General features: G+C 37.4%; 1 protein-coding gene across 2 annotated transcripts; it reads right to left on the minus strand.

Moving 5' to 3' along the window:
* Positions 1-933: 933 nt before the first annotated feature.
* On the minus strand, positions 934-5,088 carry LOC103955909 (calcium-dependent protein kinase 8-like). 2 transcript variants are annotated; one of them, XM_048574831.1, is made up of 8 exons: positions 4,081-5,088; positions 3,282-3,405; positions 2,975-3,118; positions 2,638-2,790; positions 2,426-2,541; positions 2,132-2,299; positions 1,668-1,898; positions 934-1,249 (listed from the first exon to the last, which is right to left on the minus strand). In XM_048574831.1, the coding sequence occupies exons 1-8, from the start codon at positions 4,588-4,590 to the stop codon at positions 1,094-1,096; spliced, it is 1,602 nt and encodes a 533-aa protein (XP_048430788.1). In that variant the 5' UTR covers positions 4,591-5,088; the 3' UTR covers positions 934-1,093. The 2 variants fall into 2 exon arrangements, with proteins under 2 accessions (XP_048430788.1, XP_048430787.1); XM_048574830.1 differs by having other exon boundaries at positions 2,426-2,790.
* Between the last annotated feature and the right edge of the window lie 14,756 nt (positions 5,089-19,844).

The following is a 19,844-nucleotide window of genomic DNA, read 5'->3' on the forward strand; positions in this document are numbered from 1 at the left end:
TATTCATAATCCCTTATATGTCCTACATAAAATAACAAAAAGGAAAAGGATAAACAATAGAAAAAGAAATCTAGTTATTATAAGAGAACTTAATTCCCATTTGGGGGGTTTATAATAATGTAATATTTTCTTTCTTTTGTTCCTTAAAATAACATGAAAACATTTTGGTACAACACCTTCTTACTGATGAAGTTCCAAAGCCATCATACTTGGAAACCTCATGCCATTATACATAATATGTCTAGTCCTCCTAATGATTTATTTTCTCATTTCCCAAAGTTCCCAAACAATGATTTTCGCTTGTCAAAATGCTCGAAAATTTTATTATACTTCAAAGTATTCTATAATCCGGAGTTTTTGGTCATCACATTTTAACAAAGTGCAAAACATTTTTGACAAATGCAAAGAATACCCAATAATGAATAGAGAGAAATTCCACTTCTCCCTTGTCCATCTTTCCCTCCTTATTCATAGGCTTTTCATAGAATCTGACACAGTTGTAGACTTGTATACCCAAAGCTGGGTTTAGGGTTAAGCTTTTGCGCACCTAACTTAGCTTCTCTTGAAGATGTGATTAGAAATAGTAGGTAAAGCCATCAACCGTGGTGGTCAATGAAGATTTGATGGACAACGAGGGTCGGTAGAACTAGCAGACATGAAGCATTTGCACCTTGACAAGGATTTTGGTACACATTGGTAGCTGAGTTTTGGTCATCATGCTACAATTCAATTCTCACAACCATTATAAACTAATCAAATTAAGCCAACAATAACTAGCTTTTACAAAAATTAAAACAAATCAAACTTGGTCTTTCCTTGTTTAAAAATAAAGTTCCACCGTAAGTTGAGGGAGATTATAGTGGAAAAGGTCTTTGAATTGACATATTTACAACTCCTAATCATAGCTATTGTAAAAGATGCTATGACCCTCACTCCGATCCTTCAAGTTACAAGTTTTCTTTAAGAAAAAGGAAAAACAATGGGGGATAAAAAGAAGTGAATTCATAAGCCCACCAACAAAGGAATTTTCATCTTTGTAAGCATCATTTAATTTCAAATAATGTTGTTTTGAAAAAGAAAAAAAGAATGTAGGTCATCTACCCTCATTGGCTAACTGTAAAGACCCTTCTCTCATCAACTTCAAGCTTATGCTGTTGAATCTTTCCCGTGAATATTGCCTGGATGCTTTTCTCCAATCTGTACCAGCCTTCATCATAACAGCAAACTCCTCGTAACTGATGCGCCCATCCTGCAAGATGACCATACAAGAACGGTTGCGGTTTATGTTATTGTTGATGCACACACTACTAATTAAAAGGAATGGTATGTATACATATTGATATTCACACATAACTTGATTACAAATATTGATACATACACATATCAAAAGTAATTAAAAAGTAATCTTACAAAATGAAGGCATTTTAACTAGTCTATTGACTTTGTTCTTAGGATAAGCATTTTCCGCATAAAGACAAACTAAAAACTACAATTTTCTTGACAAAAAAAAAGAACCTAAAGGCAACAACCAATACATGGCAAGGTTAATTATTAGGGGAAGGTTTGAAGGTTTAAAAGTAGGGCCATTTAACCATGTAAGCTGGAATAAAACATTTTGGATGAAGGATAAAGCTTTTTGGTAATTGTATCTAAATTGTTTTTCTAACCTTATCTGTGTCTACGTCGTGCATAATTGCATGGATGACTTCCTCACCACCTATGTCAACATCATCAGTTAAAGCATTTCTTAATTCTTCAATTTCTATGTAACCACTTTGGTTTTGATCGAAGAATGAAAAGGCTTTATGTAGGTGCTCGTCATTTGCCATCCTTTTAAGGTGAACCATAACAGCAACAAACTCTCCATAGTTGAGAGCTCCATCCCCATCAACATCAGCCTGTAGCAATCAGAAATCAATTAGTTACTTCGTAAAGTCCCCAAAAGGAACTAACATGCAGGACCATTCCCTTGTCTCTTTCTTTTGTAAAAAGTTTTCTTTTCTCTTTTCCAAAATTTCATATTTTTAGTTTGCTTCTTGAGATTTAAGATGATGCAAAGTAAGGCATATTATTATACAACCCCAGATTAAAAGTTAGAAGGCAAGTTGGCGAAGCACAAATTAATACTTACCGCTTCCATTAGTATTTGAAGATCTGGATCAGGAATATTTTGCCCCAGCTGTTGTATCCCGCTTCGTAGCTCCTCTATGGTTACCTTGCCCTTGTTGCCAGCGTCCATCATTTGAAAAGCCTCTTTTATGCCAGCTACTTCCTCAAGTGACAAATGGTCGGCTATGACCTATGCGTGAAATAGTCAAGGGTTCAAACATTGAATATATGGTTAACTTTAACACAACATACAAGTTGCTCAACATAAATGCCTTCAATAACTATGGAATCCCAATAAATAATTTCAAAACATTACCCCTAGAGCTCTTTTTTTCAGCTTGTTCATTATAGAAAATTGCTTCAACCTTGCTCTCACAGTCTCACCAAGCGGGACATTTGGGGCCTTCTTGGCATTTTGAATCCAATGATGATCTACACGAAAAAAAAAAAAAAAAAAAAAAAAAAGAGGGATTAATATCTCATGTAAAGCAATAAAACTTTGGAAAATATAAGATATCAGATTACTACCAAGCACTTCCTGAGCTGTCAACCGCTTCTTTGGATCAGGATTTAGCATTTTCTTCACTAGGTCCTTTGCATTATCTGACACTCTAGGCCAGGGGTCCCTCTTGAAGTCAATGGAGGATCGAATAATTGCTTGTGCTACCCCTTGTTCAGTTTCTACAGTGAAATTATTTGAAAAATAATGAGAAGGAAAAAATAATAAATTAAGCAAGGAAATACACCAGCAGGAGTACTTTGTTCAAGTTGATCCAAATAAAAGATCTTTGATAAGCAGAAGCATTCCAACTCATGTAGAAGTTGTAAAGAATCAAAATAGAAACAGTGGAGAAGAAACACAGACCTGCCCAGAAAGGTGGAACGCCACAAAGTAAAATATACAAGATAACCCCAGCACTCCAGATGTCAACCTCAGGTCCATAGTTGCGCTTCAAAACCTCTGGAGCCATGTAGTATGGACTTCCCACTATCTCGTTAAATTGCTCACCTATAGAATATAGCAGCCTTTAGCTACACTTGTTTTGTCATAAGGTAAAAACAGAGATGAGGTAATGATGCTAAAACATAGACTTCATAATGATGCTAAAACATGGACTTCAAGAGTGGAGAAAAAAACATTAACCATGCAATGTTGAAAAGTAGTGCAATACCAGGTTTGAAAAACACAGACAATCCAAAATCTATTGCTTTCAAAGAGGCCGTTTCCTTCTTATTTGCAAATAAGAAGTTCTCTGGTTTGAGATCCCGATGCATTACTCCATGTTTATGACACATCTGCAACGTAAAGTGCAAACAAATCAGAATCTTTCACACTAACATAACCACAGAAGAAAAAACACATTATCATACAATCAATTATATGTATATGTAGAGAAAAGTATCTTCAGTGCATAGAATATTATTATATCCAAAGGTTCAAGATTCAAACGTAGCCAACATATCACCTAAAAGAACATATAAGCCAATAAAACACAAGAAGCAAGGAAAGCTAAAAATGAAGCACCAATAATCACCTAAAAAAACATATAAGCCAATTAAACATGAAAAACAAGGAAAACTAAAAATGAAGACACCATATTGTCTGCATAGTAATATTTACTTTTAACATCAAATAACGAGAAATTCAACCCAGTTAGCAGAATACATAGCAACACGACTAGAGAATATCCAATAAGGGAATGGAGGACATTCAACTCACCACATGGTTCTCCATTTACATTTAAAGTTCATAATATAACGGTGTCAACAAAAAAAAAAAATGTTATACGAATCACCTTTACCCTAAGCAAGAATATAACAAATGAGATATACGATTCAGCCAACACCATAAACACAAGCCACATCATCTTATGTTAGATCAAATCTAATGTAAGAACAAAATTATCAAATTTCAAAACCATACCAATTATAAAACCAAATTAACACAACAGAACCATAACAAAATTTAACCTGGACAACTTCAACAATTGTCCTCATTACGCCTGCAGCGGCCCGTTCTGTGTAATGACCCCTAGCAACAATGCGGTCAAACAACTCACCACCCTCGCACAACTCCATCACAATGTGAACTGCATCATCATCCTCATAAGTGTCCTTCAATGTCACAATATTTGGGTGTGGAGGCAAATGTCGCATTATCTCAACTTCCCTCCTCACATCCTCAATATCCACCGCAGTCCTTAGCTTTTTCTTCGATATTGATTTGCAAGCAAACTTTTCGTCTAAGGATGCCTCTGTGCATAGATATGTTACTCCGAATTCGCCTCGGCCAAGCTCGCGTCCCAGGTCGTATTGGGCCGAAATGTCTCGACCTGTAGGGTCTTTCAAGACACACAATTTCCCATCACCATCTTTTCCATTAATGCCACCGAAATCTGTTGCAAATGGGTTTGTCTTCTTGTTGATTTTCTTCTGCTTGTTCTGGCCTGATGTGCCTAGAGTTACACAACAATTTCCCATGAAATATAAGCCTCGAAAGTTTCACAATTTCCAGCCTTTTCTCAAGAATTCTTGAGGACCCAATTGAGCAGAAAGGTCGATAAATAAAAATCTGAAGGGGAAATTAGAAAGAAATCAGAGAAAATTAATGACAAATCCAACATTTGAGTTCCATAACATTTCCAGCTTAAAGATTTTTAGATTTGGCAGAAACCATATTTAGAAATGTGGGATATTCATGCAGAAACAAATAAAAAATCCATGATTCTCCAGTAAATCCAAATATAAAAACAGAAAACAAAACAAAAACAATCAAAAGATCAAAAAAATGTAAGAGAAGAACAAAACCTTTCAAATTTTGGGGAATTTGAAGGAGACCCAGATGAGATTTGAAGGTAAATTATTCACCTAAACCTAGTTAATGAAATAAACCAAAGATTTAGCAAGGTGAAGAGGAATGTGAAATGAGAAGGTGTGAAAACACCATGGATTTGCAGAGAAAGAGAGAGAGAGAGAGTCAAAGCTCTTTGATAGAGGCTTTTGTTTCTCTCTCTTAAAATCCTCTATTTTTCCTTCTGTCTTGTTTTTCTTTTTCTCTCTTTAAATCCAAAATTTTGATTACGTTTGGGAGTCAACCATCAAAGGAAAAACAGAAAACAAACCTCCTCTTGCTTTTTCTTTTTTTCTTTCTTCTTTCCTCCCCTTTTCTTTTTATTTTCTCCTTTGCCCAAAATATCCAGCTCAACCTTGCAAAGTTACAAGTCACAGACTCTTTTTTTTTTTTTTTTTTTTTCATTTTTGGTAGTTTTCATGCCTTGTTACCGTTGGATCAGTTATCGATAATTTTCCATCAAATATTTGTTGTTTTATCCATAAATAGTTTTTTTTTCTTCAGTATAATTACAGAAAATGTGACAAGAGGAAAAGAATGTAAAAAGAAGTTAATTTTTATTTAAAAAGAGTTTTTTTTTTCATATATAAAATAAAAGTAATTCTTGCTATTTATTGAAAGTAAAATAATTGTTAGTTTTAGTTTTAATAGTTGAATTTTACCCAACAGTTCAACAAAAGTTGGTTGTGGTTTCTAAAAACCAAAAAACCACCTCCCAAAAATATTTACTATAAAATACTATGTATCTAACGAATTTTGAAATGGAACTATTATTGGAACAACAAAAATCTCATTGTACACTTCTCAAAAGTATATATATTTTTTCCAAATATAAAAGGTTTATAGTGTATAATGAAAATTTTAGAGTGCCAATAACAATTTCTTTTGGAAAAAAAAAAAAAAAAAGAAAGATTATGACCCCATTTTCCATGAGCTAGTGGTGGTCAATCTATTGCTTGATAATGTTGAAAATTTATATATGTGTTATTTCTTTATTAATTCAAATTGACAAAAGGGTATAAATACGTGAGAAAATTAGAGTATTAGTTCATGTACTTTGGCTCAATTAGAGCTTTGGTCTTGAACTAAAATGTTTTAGTATTGGTCTCTAACTTGTCATAGTTTGGTCTAGAACTAAAATGTTTTAGTATTGGTCTCTGACTTGTCATAGTATGAAAGTTGGGCGGCGAGCTGGGGCCTAGGCGCCTAGACGGGGCCTAGGCGGACTAGGCAGATTTAAATAAATTTTTTATATATTATATTAATATAATTAATTATTTTTTATGTACACAATATGATGGCCCATGAAAAAAAAAAAAAACCATTATCCAAATAATTCATATAACACACACACACACACACATATATATGTTATATATATATATAGGTTATATATGAGTTTATTATACATTATATGAATATATATCCAGACTTTTAAAAAGATAAAAGCCCAATTTGATAATTAAAATCCATTGACTCGTGCACTTCACCTCTCACATTACCCAAGGTAGAGCCCAAGTAAAGTAAAATACCTTTCCCATTAAATCTTTTCGGTTCTTCTTCTTCCTTCTCCCTTTCAAAACCACAAAGTGAAATTGCAGCTCGTGCCACCACAGTTGAAATGTCAAATTGCCTTTCTTTGTCTTTCTTCCCTCATCTTCTCATAGACTGCAAAGCTGCAGAAACTCGCTAAGCCTCTACTGCTACGTATAAGACCAGAAGTTGCAAATTAAGAGTTGCAGTGAATGTGGGATTTGCAACAGCCTATAGTGGCCCCTAGTGCCATCTAGACCGCCTAGTGAGCGCCTAGGCGGCCGCTAAATCCTCTCCACCTTAAGTGACCATTTTGGTCGAAATCGAGTTAGGGCTTTGCCATCCAGTGCCTAGGCGTCGCCTAGGTCAATTTTTAGAACACTGGTGTTAAGTAATGGCACTCTTTTGTAACGTTGTTAGAACTTTTGTCTAAAATAACAAGCTTTAAGGGGCAAGTGAGGGACATAGGTTATAAAAGTGCTAAAAGAGATGTCAAAATTTGAATATAAAATTTAAATTTGAACCTATGTGGCACAAATTTAAATTTGAATGTGACAACCCGTCCCTAATTTTACGTTTTTATTAATTTTAAAAGCGTCAATTTACGAAAATGCCCTAGAGACAAGGACTTTGACTTCCATTGACCAGCGGTTTGAGATATGTGAGACTTATTCTTTTAGCTATCCTCGTAGTACTCGTTGGTACAAACGCATAGGCGAAAGCCGTTTGCAAGTCCGGATTATAACGATATAGTTATGGATGTTTGAAACTGGTTATATTTAAAGTTATAAATTATTTGAATTCTCACTTTATGGGAAGGTGGCCCAATCGGATTTATGTTAGTAAAAAAGACTAATTAGATAAAGGAGCGAGTAACCAAATAGAATGGGAGGAAAAAAAGAGGGCAACAGCCAATCAGAGAATGGGAGAGAAGCTCCTAGCTCTTTCATGTGCACAACCTAAAACCACATTCGCGACCTTCCATTTTCTAAGGCCGATTCCAGCCAACTCCGATGGATTTTTTCGACGCCACCACCACCATCTTGAAGCTCTCATTCCCCTCTACGAAACCCAACCAAGAACCACCTTTATAAACCACCACATGTGGTGGGGCGAAGCCACGAAATCCTACGTGTCAAAACCATGTCCGGCCAATCTTTTCAAATTTTCGGCGAATCGGCAAAGCAATGGCCGATGCCACCACTTAGGCTTTGTAGCCCATCATCCTAGGAGAAAATCCCAACCAACCTTGATCCCGTTGGACTACCGTAGACGACGAATTGACGCCGGGAAGCTTTAAGCATCCGCCGGCTTTGTGGGAAAAATTGACCATCTTCCGTCCACTTTTGGACTTCGTAGTAGGTATGAAAGTTGTTCCTCTCTTTGAGATCTTCATTTCTACGAAATTTGAGAATTTTTAGAAATAGTGGAATTTTTCGACAAACCGTGGCAGCTGGCCACCACACCAGCGACGCGTGGGCCGAGACTCCACCTGACCTTCCCAGACTAATTTTGAAGCCCCAATTCCATATTTGACATCCGTTTAGTGAAATTATGATGTTTAATATAGTTTCATAGTTGACCACCTAGTTGGCCATTAAGAGGTCCTTGCATGAATTGACTATCCAATCGTTGGATCATCACCAAATTTTAATACATTATGGTATGTAATATTTGAGGATACTAGAAACTTACATATTAGAAATCTAACATACAGATCTTCCCAAATTGGATTTGTAAGCTCGTAAAATAAAACGTTGACTGCCACTTGAATTGGTAATTGGCGGAGATACAATCGTTGAATCATAATGAAACTTTAGTCTTATGTTCTAGAAGTATAATGTGGATATTTAGAAGTTTCTGATCGGAAATCCGAGATGCAGATCTTCCGGATTGAGTTACGTAGGGTTGTGGACCCTACCGTTGATCTTTGACCGAATGTTGACTTTTGGTCAATGGATCTCAAATCATTTCAGAACGTCATTGGGATGTGTTTTATGTAAATTACGGGTTCTATAGATAAGAGTTATGAGACGTGACTGAATAATTGTCCTAGGTGAGGATTGTTCGTGAGGTCTCAATATTCGTGCTTGGGAGTTGTAGCGCGAATCTAAGGTGAGTGGGTCTTTTCCCTTCTATCGTGTGTGTATATATATATAAGATTGACGTCTCCACAAACGTTTATAAATTGAATATTTCATATAATTTCTGTGAATGCTTTGGAGGACTAGTACGAACTACGAATGGCTTGATCCCTGTTTAGGGTACGTAGGCAGTCTAACGAGATGTTAGATGCAACCATATAATAAATGAGACTAAATAATTGAGACAATAGCCTTGTTTGGGGAATTGAGCAACGTGAGGGACACTGGTGGAAATGTGAGATTTAACCTTATGATTTGGTGGTTAAATGTTGGTCATAAATCAATGTGTGAAGAATCAAGAAATTGAAGTAAGGAAACGTAAGTAATGATAGTTAATTAAACTACTGTCTAGTTGGGCTTATCATCGATAATTATTCATGAAAATAAATAGTTTGGAAGCGGGGTGTTATAGATTATGCATTTCACGCCATGTTATATTTATATATTTGGAAACACTATGTTATGGTTGAGTTTTAGATTGCATCATGACATATCCATATGTATATTATCTACACATAATTACTGTAAATGCTTTGAAGTGCAAAGAGGAACGCAGGATGCACAGGTAAGTTCAGGTGAGTTTATGGTGTTACTCGAAATGATCGAGTTATGGCATGACTATATTTATGTTTTAGGCAACTTTGACATTATCGTATAGGTTGTAATCATAGGCAACTTCGACATTGTCATACAGGTTGCCCATAAGTCGTACATGTTATGTTGAGATGCATTGAGAGCTCATAAACCTGCATCCCGGTGTTAGTGCTCCCGTCCGTGGCCAGGGCACAGTCCTTCACGTGATGTTCACCTCCCACACCTTACGCTCACCTTGGATCCAAGGTAGGTGCACAGTTATGTCGTACATACCATAATAGGTGGTTCCGACTCGTAGTTAACCTGCAATTATTCGCATAGTCTTCACGTGATCGTAGCACTTGAGCGTATTTACACCCAGTCATGTCGTACATACCACTTTAGGTGGTTCTGACTCGTGTGCAGGTAGAATTATTTAGCTATTGATTCAATCGTACAGGTCACTATAGGTGACTCCGACTTATATGCTAGCATTGATTGATGAGATATGGATAAGTCGTACATGTCACTATAGGTGACTCCGACTTATGTGCTAGCATTGGTTGATGAGATATGGGTGCAGTCGTACAGGGCACCATAGGTGATTCCGACTTGCGTGCTAGTATGGGTTATTAAGCACATGATTATTTATATTGCTAATGCGATGCTGAATAGTGGTATATTTCTGGATTTACTGTTCGTATACAATTAATTTCATACTTCTACTCAGTATAATTTTCTGGAAATTATACAGGTGTTATGGCAAGGGGTTACTGCATTTGGTAATTGAAATTGGTTTGAAAAGTTTTGTTTCACTCACTCACATTTTCTATTTTTGCACCCCTCTAGGTTCTAGCAGCAGAGTTCCATATCGACGAGGATTCGTGGCACTTTTCAGTACAGATGTTTTCTTATGATGGTATAATCATTATCTTACCTTACTGTACTATACCTATGCTCTGTATTACACGTGAAATGGGTCCAGACCCGCTCATTGCGCACTCGTGTACTTAAGCACTTTTAGATTTTAATTTATTCACATTTTATACATTATCACACTTTATGGTTTCGTCACCTTCCAGGTGTCGGCCAACACGGCTCGATTCGGGGTCTTAGTGGACATTCCGGGTCGAGGTGTGTCATTGACCCTATGTGGCACTTTGACATCATTTACAGTTTTTTTCTTTACCTGATATGTTAAATTAAACTATTATTTTATTACATTAACAATAATAAAAAATATTCTAATACAAAAATGATAATAAAATTATAAAATGAATTTAATAATCAATTAAAAAAAATATTTGAAGATGTTGTTTAGGTAACAGATGTCTTCAGTCTTGATGAATTTGTACCTACAAAGCAATTAAACACTTTTGATCAAAGACCAAAGCCACGCATCTACAGAGGTTGGGGGAGGTTTACCAATGGATCTTTGATGCCTAAGTCAATTCTTCTGAAAAAAGAGAGTTTAGGGCTTAATTGCGTATAAAAAGCTTACCTTAATTTGGTGTAGAATGATGTATTTATAGAGCATAGGGCCATCCACATGTCTAGGGTTTTCCACGCCATGTATCATCATGTAGTTAGCCAAGTTGTGTCATCCATTGGATAAAGGAGAGAATTATCCCAAATATATTATAAGTGAAATAATATTTTGGGATTATCTCGTAGTATCCTTGATTGGATTTTATTGTGATTCCTTGCCTAATTAAGTTGATTTTCAGTAAGGAATGCTTTATAGATAGGATTTGGTTATCAATTCCATCTTTAATTTCCTTGACTTTTCTCCTTACCATGAGCATAGGAGTTTGGAGAAGTTGTAGTCATCAGCTCAGGTCTTCTTGGTGGTCGTACTACTCGTGGAACTGATTTGAGCCTCGCCATTTTAATGAGGGCATTCTCATTTCTTGTGGCTAAAAGTCCCCATGTCAACTCTAGGATTTTTCAAAATATTTTTTTCTCCATAAAGGCCCCCACACATGCTATGCTACAGTAGGGATGTGCAAGAGGTGTTGAAATTTCAAGTTAAGTGGGTTCGCCAAAAGTGGATCATCGACTGCATTGGATTATGAGATCTAACTTGTAGTGAAAGTCACTTAGGAGATGAGTCAAACTGCCTATATATTATTTAATTTTACCTTAAGCGGAGGATTAAATAAAGCTAAAGAATAACTATTTTCCAAACAAGAAAGAGAGAAAACCAAAGGAAATTGTGCACATTCCCCCAGTTTTCTTCTTTGCTTACCTCGTGAAGAGTTGACTGTCACCTTTTTTGTTGTTGTTGTCTCACCAAAAGGTAAAAAAATTGTTCATCTCTTTCATGCTGCTACCACGGGGTAACTGAGGTGTAGTGTATCAGTGGGTTGCAGGGCCTGTTCGGAGTAGATGCTAGCACTAATGCAGGTTGGGCTTGCTAAGTGGGCTGCTAATATAGCTTCTTAGGCTGAGTGCATGAAGTGTTAAGCTGCGGCTAGAGGCTACATATCTGAATTAATGTGACTGGAGTGGCGGAGCAGGAATTGGTGCGGCTGGAGACAATAGAGTAGAAGGTCGGCGTGGTTGGAGTCGCAAAAGAAGCCCATGGCCTCATTGGTACGTTGGCTAGTTTGTTGGACCTTTAGTTAAGAAGAAATCAAGGACTTCCTCTGATATAATTTGGGAGTTCTGCGGCTTCTAGAAAGTTTGTTATCGAGCTATCTCCTTCAAAGGATAAAAAGGAAGATGCTGAGCCTATGAAATCTTACTCCAAAAGAAGCTAAAGTCTACGAGTTCTATGCTACCCGACTGTCTGCGTTTGTGGATAGAATGAAGTGTATATCTGTGGTTAATTCTGGATCGACTTTTGAAAGGCTTGCCACTATAAGAAGCGGGGATGTGATATAACCCGTATCTTAAAATAATGTATTTTATTCCCGAATGATGTGAAATGACCATTCCGATCAGCCTTACCTCGGCCTTTGAAAATCCTAGTTCCACACAGACCTTTCAGGGTCACTCTTAGTATTTTCCAACAAAGCTCGATCCAAGAAATATGTAGGTGAAAACCGTTCGTGAAATTCAGTTGTAACGACGGAGAAATATGTGAGCAAAGTCAAAGGTGCTTCTGCCATTTAGACCTTTTATAAATAGAAGGCCCCAAAATTATTGGAGACACTTACCTGTTATAGAATGGTAACCTGCGTGTTTGACCCTTTCGGGTTTTTCGACCTGGTTCTGTAGAAAATTTCTGACGACGATTCATACTGCTTTCTGGCAAATTAATCGTCGCCACCAGCACCAACAGGTAACCCTCGATCCTATGAACTAAAACCACCTAAATTTTAATAAATTAGACCAATGTTTTTTCTTGAACAAAAGTAATAATTTGGGAATTTTTTTAGGAAACCACAGAAGAGATCTAGAAATATTTGAAGGAGAATCTCACTGTTAAATTCGGATCGTCACACCTCAAGATCAACAAATCCGACGAATGAAGTTAATTGGGAAAGTAACTATTAGAACCAATTTTGTGCACCACCATGGATGGTGGAAGCACAAATACGAGTAACCTGTAATATAGCAAACAGCCGTGAGCAAGCCTAAGACTGGGGAAAAGGGTGTGCCGGCCAAAGGCTATTCGATGGTCAAATTGTAAGAAAATATAAGAATCTAATGGTGGCCAAGATGATTATGTTACCAGAGTTAAACCCTCGATGGCTATATTTATACTAGTCGGGAAAGAGACATTTTTAGGATAGAGACCTCATTATAAGCTGGGAGAATCCTAGAAGATATCTAGAAGTAGATATTGTACCCTCTTAGGAGTTGTGATTCCTTGTTGCCTACTCCAATTCCTAGATTATAGGAACTCCAAGACTTATAGAAGATCTAATTGATTTCAGACTGAATCAGATCCTTGCGGAATAAGCATGGTTATTCCAGTGAAGTCGCTCGAACTTTAACTGTTGCTCCGAGACATAATGATGGTGGCACAATTGTTTTGTTAATCCAGCTCCACTTAAAGCTATTAAGTTTATAACCGGACTTCTTGGGTAACTGTATTTTAATCAGCCTTACTCTGGCTCTAAAAAATCATGGTCCCACAATGGCCCTAACTATGTATCTAAAAAGCACTTGTTCCGTTTAAGGATGGATATTTATCTAAAGACCATGCATTTCAGAATAAGCTAGACTACGTTTAGTTTGGTTTTCTTTTTTCTAATGGTAATCTGATTCTTTGTGGAGTAATAAAGACATTTTGGATTTAGACATGCAATCTTGAGCATCGTGCCACAAAGATCATAATGATGATGAGTATCGCATGGGCACACTTTGCAAAGAGTGGCCATTGGCGATATCCATTGCAATATGCACACGTTGCTTATTGGACTACCTCAACTAACTTGGCTAAAGAATTTTATATGTATCAGAGCTCTGTTGGAATAAAATTCATCTTGGGGATTGCCTACTATATATGCCCCTTTTGGACCTACTGAACACATGGTTGGATTTTAGAGCCACCCTCAGATGATTTCCAGTCGGCTTTTCAACTATTCCTTCAATGGCGTACAGTCTGGGTTTGAATGTTATAACCCACAACCTTTCTAGCGCACTAAGCTTCTAAGTTAGGGCACCATGTGTGTGTGCCCGTAGCCTGCCAATCGTGCTTATTATGGCTCGAGTTTCCCAAGTTGCTAACTAAACAATACAAAATTGGCTAAAAGATACTACTCTGATAGTGTTACTTTGAATTTTTTAGACTTACAATCATGCGAAGTTTTCAAAGTTTATGTTTTGCCCAAGTGATTGAGGTATTCTATTCATCACCAAAAAAAGAAAGACACAAACTTTGAACACAAGATAAACAAACTTCATAATTTATTTATTGATAAAGGAAATATGATTGTTTGACAAAGGGGTGTGATTGAGTCCGGAAAGGATTGCTTATATATCTTTGGGAATGAGAATCAAATCACTCGTGTAGTTCTAGGAAAAGATGATGTAATATAAATATTACATCAGTGATCATCTTTGACAAACAATCTATGACAAATGGTTAAAGAGATGAGTTCTCCATGGACTTGTCTTCACGTAGACAGCGACATTCCAATTGAGTCTGGAATGAACGACCTACATATCTTTCTCAGTTTGCTCCGAGCTTGCCTTATCCTGGTATCTTTGTGTTTTCAAAGACTTTTCTTTGGACTAGATCCTAATAAGCTTTGAAGTTTAATGCCTTTATTGTAATATGATCGGATTTGTTGTTAGTAGGCGGCAAGTCGGACCTAAGCGCATTCTCATCGTTCTTCTGCGAAGTCAAGGTTTGACTTGAGGATTATTGGTATTCCATTATTTGATATACAGATTCAGTATTATGGTGACTTGGACTAACATGACGGCTTCTGCTTTGTAAACTATGGAAAATGGTGTTTTTCGAACTATTGTACGGTATGCCATAAGACCTCGGGCAGCTCTTTTGTCCATTTACTTTTCTTTTCGAGTCTTTTCTTTAAACATTGTAAGATGGTCTTGTTTAAAGCTTCTCTCTGCCCATTACCTTGTGTTATCTTGGAGTGGAAGTGAGATAACGGATCCTAAGTTCTTTATACCAATTTGTGACTTCTTAACTCGTAAACTACATCCCATTGTCTATGAGTATGGTATGGGCAACTTTAAATCGGCATATGATATTTTTCCAAACAAAAGATTTGACAGTCGTGCTTATGATTCTCGGCAGAGGTTCCTCCTTGATCCACTTCAAGAAGTAATATACTGCCACTATTAGATATTCCCTATTTCCTTGTGTTTTTTTTAGCGGCCCAATCAAATTGATGCCCTATTGCACGAAAGTCCATGGCCCTATTAGAGTATTAAGTTCTTGTGCATGTTGATGGTTCATGGGGGCGTACCTTTGACATTTATCACAATTTTAGGCGCAACTTGTGGCGTCTTGACTCATGGTAGGCCAATAGTATCATGCAGTTAACACCCCCTTCTGTGCTAGCAATCTTCCTCTGGCATGGTTGTCGCATATTCCAGAATAAATGTCATTTAGGACTGCAAGCCTGCCTCTAGAATATGAACGTCGATAAAGCTACTTACGGATGATTATTTATCTCGAAGCCTTTTAAACAAGTTTCCTGGCCAAGTGGTGATTGTCAGGTAGCTTTCCGTCTATGATATAGTTGATGATTTCATCTATTTAGTTCTCTCAGTCATCGATGGTTGCAATTACTTCTAGCTTCAGTTCGCATATGCTTGGGACATTAAGGTATTGAAAAAGATCGTGCGCAAAAGGAAGTAGTCAATGGTTGAGGCTATGTTTTCCAGAGCGTCAGCGTGGCGATTTTCTCCTATCAAGATTTGCAGGATTTCATACAATTCGAATTTTTTTTAGCAGCAATTTAATTGTGTTCAAGTAAAGCCTCATCGCAGGGTGATGTGCAGCGTAGTCTTCTGTAACTTGGTTGATTATAAGCATCGAATCGCAATGGATTAACAATTCTTTCACCTGGAGGTCTACTTAGGGGTGGGCACGGGTTGGGCCGAGCCCAAATTTGGAAGAACCTGACCCTACCCGTTATAAACTGTAACGAGACGGGCCAGGCCAGGTAGAGAGATTTTGAGTTTTGGAATCGAACCTAACCCGACCCATTTCAAACGGGCTGGTTCGGGACTAGTCCAACTCTATTTTTCTTTTTTTCAAAAATACATTTTTATAAAACTGCACTGCAGCAGCACAGACATTTTCAAAAATTACAAGAGCTGCTTCAAGCTTCTACACAGACAGATTACATGAGCTATTCCAAATCCAAACAAAACGTAAACATTAAAACCGAAATAACATCCACGTTAACATCTGCAATGACATCAAACTTCCAACATCATTCCTCATTGAATATGTAAGAAAAAGAATAACATCAAAATGACATCCAACCCCCAATATGTACACATTATAATTATTCTATCTGAAGATTGTCAAGAGAGAGATAATAATTTGATAATAATTCAATCAAAATGTTAATGTGCCTAATTGTCAAGAGAGAGATAATGGAAGTATTTATTAATCAAACAAAGAGAAATATGTATTCGACAAATACTTTTTCAATTTCTTTTTGAAAATTGAAAAACAAGCCACTGAACTCATTTATGCAAAAGATGGTAGAATTAAAATGTTTAAACTTGGATTCCAAATCAAAGACATGTTTTTCTTCAAGGGAACTGTAATTCAGGCATGCCTATGTTACCTACAAATTACAATTACTGTTGGAAGTCTTCTTGAGCTCATACCCATAATCAAATTACATGACCTTTCCACAACAATTATCAAGAACACAGGAATTACTTATTCATAAATACTTCCAAAACAGAATGTAAAGTCTGGAACATTGTCTTCTTGTTCTTAATTCAGATATGAATAGGTAATTCCTTGTTTTGGTGTTAGTTTGTAGAAATGAATGAATAAGAATCAACGAATATCTTAGAGGTGGATGAAACCAAACCAATCATCCCAGGCATGGGCCTCATAAGTACTCATCGGTCATTGTCGATAATCTTTGGAATAAATTAAAAGCAACAAAAGAGACAATCAAAATCTGTTATTCATATACCATCGAAACTGTTGTATCAGAAACACATGGAAGAAAATGGTACATGTATTTGTCTGTTCTTGATCATGGATGTGATTGTCCTTTCACGACACAGCTTCCCATACTCCTCAATGTTAGTACTGTGAGGCTTCATATCAAACTTGTGATCCACTTTACCTTCCACATAAACTTTGCCTATAATGAAAGCAAAAGCTTTTGACTATTTTTATCAACCTCAAAACTAAACAATGTACAATGAAGAAAGAAGGTAGTAAAATGGTGAACAGGAAAACAGAAGCAGGACATATAACTTATGACTTGATGAACAAATTGGCCGTCAATAAAGCTATACTTATTAGGGAACAAGTTTCAGCAGGAAAACCCATCAATCTGTAACTAATACAAAGTTATAAATCTCCTCAAACCATACCTGTAGATTAATGAAAACCCATATGGGTCTTGGGTTTCCTCAACTTATTCCAGGAAGTGACATCGTCAGAGTACAAGACGCTAACGTGGATCTTCCTGAATCCGAACATTGGGTGCTCCAAATTCAGACCCTGCCCACACCAAACAATGGAGTTGATGCAATTGGTTTCTATTCCCAACCAAGAGTCATCCTCGCCTTATCAATTAAATCCTTCAAAACCCAAAACCCAAAAATCAAAATTAAAAACTAAAGTTTCCCAATTTTATTTGAAAAAAAAATTGAAAATTACCTGATTGGCCGAAAGAAGTTCGTGGCACTGATCTTCCAAAGTCGACAATTCTTCTTGAATCTTCTTTATCCTCGAAACCAGCTTCATCGGGTTCGCATTATCTAGGTATATTTGCTGGAACTCTCTCTCGAGCAGGTGCTGGACCACTGTTGGAGGAGGGTTTTGGGGGATGACTGACAGACAGTGACGGAGGGAGGAGATGACTGACAAAGAGTGACAGAGGGAGGAGATGATTGATGGAGAGTGACGAAGGGGAAGGGATGACACACGCTTGACTGTGAGAGAGAATAAGCTCAGGGTCCAGTCTCTAGACAGAGTCGAGGACTGGAGAGAGAGAACCTAGGGTAAAACTAACAATTCAGATTGAATGGTAGCTTTATCTTCAATCTCATCTGTCCATTGTAATTACAAACGAGCCAGTCCCGGTACCCATTTTTCTATACTTCTGGAACCAGCCTACCTTTAAATTTTCAAATGCCCGCCCCGCCCCGTTTCTCTTTTTAAAAATTAGGAACCAGCCCATACCCTCCCCAACCCGCGGTTCCTATCCTCGTTTACCCACCCCTAGTTCTACTACCACCCTGAGTTCTGCTGGGAGCACCTTGTATTCCATTTTGTTATTACCTGCCTTAAACTTGAGCTTTAAAGCTTACCCAAGTATATATTCATATGACGTTACCAAGATCATTCCTACCCGTAACCCTTTTATATTCGATGATTTTTCTACGTAGAGTTTCTAAAGGCAGGGGTTTTTAAGCTATCTTTGAGAGTCTGCAATGCTCATAATATCTTATGCTGCTATAGTGAATTCTGCTACGAAGTCCAAGCTAATAGATAATCTCGTGCTGCCCCAACTCAATAGCCCATTTGGTGACCCTAGAAGATGTATTGAGGTTGTGCAGAATGGATCACAGCAGATACTCCATCATCTGGACTACTCTGAATGATTGGAAGTATGGTCAAAGCTTTCTGGCTGCTGCTACCAACGTGAAGATGAGTTTTCCATTTTTTGGCATCTAGTCTTTGGTTCAATAAGAGTTTTTGGTACATAGTATGATAGTTTTTACTCCCCTGACTCTTCTTGAATCAAGGTTGGACTTATTGCGCAATCTGACACTGGCATATTTAGGTGCAAGTTTTCTCCGTTTACCAGCTTGGACAATAGTGAGGGATTGGACAAGTATTCTTTTAACTTTGTAAAGGCCCTTTTCACACTTGTCTGTCAAGAGTAGGTCTTTACTTTTCTTTATTGCAGAGAATAAAGGTTTGCACTTATCGAGGGATCGTGAGAGGAATAGGCTAAGGGCGGCTGCTCTTCCTGTCAAGCTTTGTATCTCCTTCACAATTTTGGGCGATTACATCTCTATGATAGCCGTGATCTAATCCGGGTTGGATTTGATTCCAAGTTTGCTAACCAGGTACCCCAGGAATTTGCTCGATCCTACTCTGAAGGTGAATTTTTTTTATTTAACTTTATGTTGCATTTTCGGAGCAGATCGAATGACTCATGGTGGTGGATCAGATGGTCTTTTTATTCTTTCCCCTTGACAACCATGTCGTCTACGTAGACTTTTAGCATTTCTCTGATTTTTTCTCTGAAGATTTGATAAACAAGTCTTTGATAGGTTACCCCTATATATTTAAGACCAAATGACATAACTTTGTAATAGTATGTACCTCGGTCGATAACAAAGAACGTTGCTTCCATGTATAGTTTGTACATCTTTATCTACTTGTATCCAAAGTAAGCGTTTATGAAGCTTAGCAACTCGTGGCCTATAGTCAAATCTATGAGCAGGTCAATCTGTAGGGGGCGTATGGATCTTTTGGGAACACCTTGTTTTAAGTTTGTAAAGCCAACACACACCCTCAATTTTCCATTTTTCTTCTATACTAGTACAGCGTTAGCCAGCCAGTTCGGATGATGTACTTTGACGATGAAGTTGGCGTCCTTGAGCTTATCAATCTCGGCTTTAATGATCTTGCTTTGTTTGGTTTCGGGATTTCATTTACGCTGGATAACTGGTCCAGCGGTTGGGTCTAGGTGGGATCATGTTCATGTTCTCAATAGCGCAGCAACCCTATTGAGGGTGTAGAGGGTGGTTCTTCTCTTGCTGATGCTGTCAAGAATGCCCATCCTTTGAAGGGAAAGTTTACCCTTGACCATTGTTTACTAAGACTTGGCTGACCAAGGTGTTTGAGATTTGAACCTTGATAATAAGGGCATCGTGGTAAGGAGAATGGACATCCTCTAGGTCTTAATCGAAGAAGATCAAGATATTGAAGTCGATGGTTAGTGGTTTGTTGATTGAAGCCATCATCTGCGGCTTCTTGCACGCCGTTT

Source organism: the organism of the source record quoted next, unplaced genomic scaffold (genome assembly GCF_019419815.1).
Source record: "Pyrus x bretschneideri cultivar Hongxiangsu unplaced genomic scaffold, Pyrus_bretschneideri_v1 Contig75, whole genome shotgun sequence".
NCBI lineage: Eukaryota > Viridiplantae > Streptophyta > Magnoliopsida > Rosales > Rosaceae > Pyrus > Pyrus x bretschneideri.

Bases quoted from the DNA above. Each gene is read 5' to 3' on its own strand.
- LOC103955909 (XM_048574830.1), bottom strand. From the start codon at position 4,590: ATGGGAAATTGTTGTGTAACTCTAGGCACATCAGGCCAGAACAAGCAG. The intron at 1,899-2,131 runs GTAAGTATTAAT...TGATTGCTACAG, and splicing joins TTCAAATACTAATGGAAGCG to GCTGATGTTGATGGGGATGG. The intron at 1,250-1,667 runs GTTAGAAAAACA...GTCATCTTGCAG, and splicing joins ACGACGTAGACACAGATAAG to GATGGGCGCATCAGTTACGA.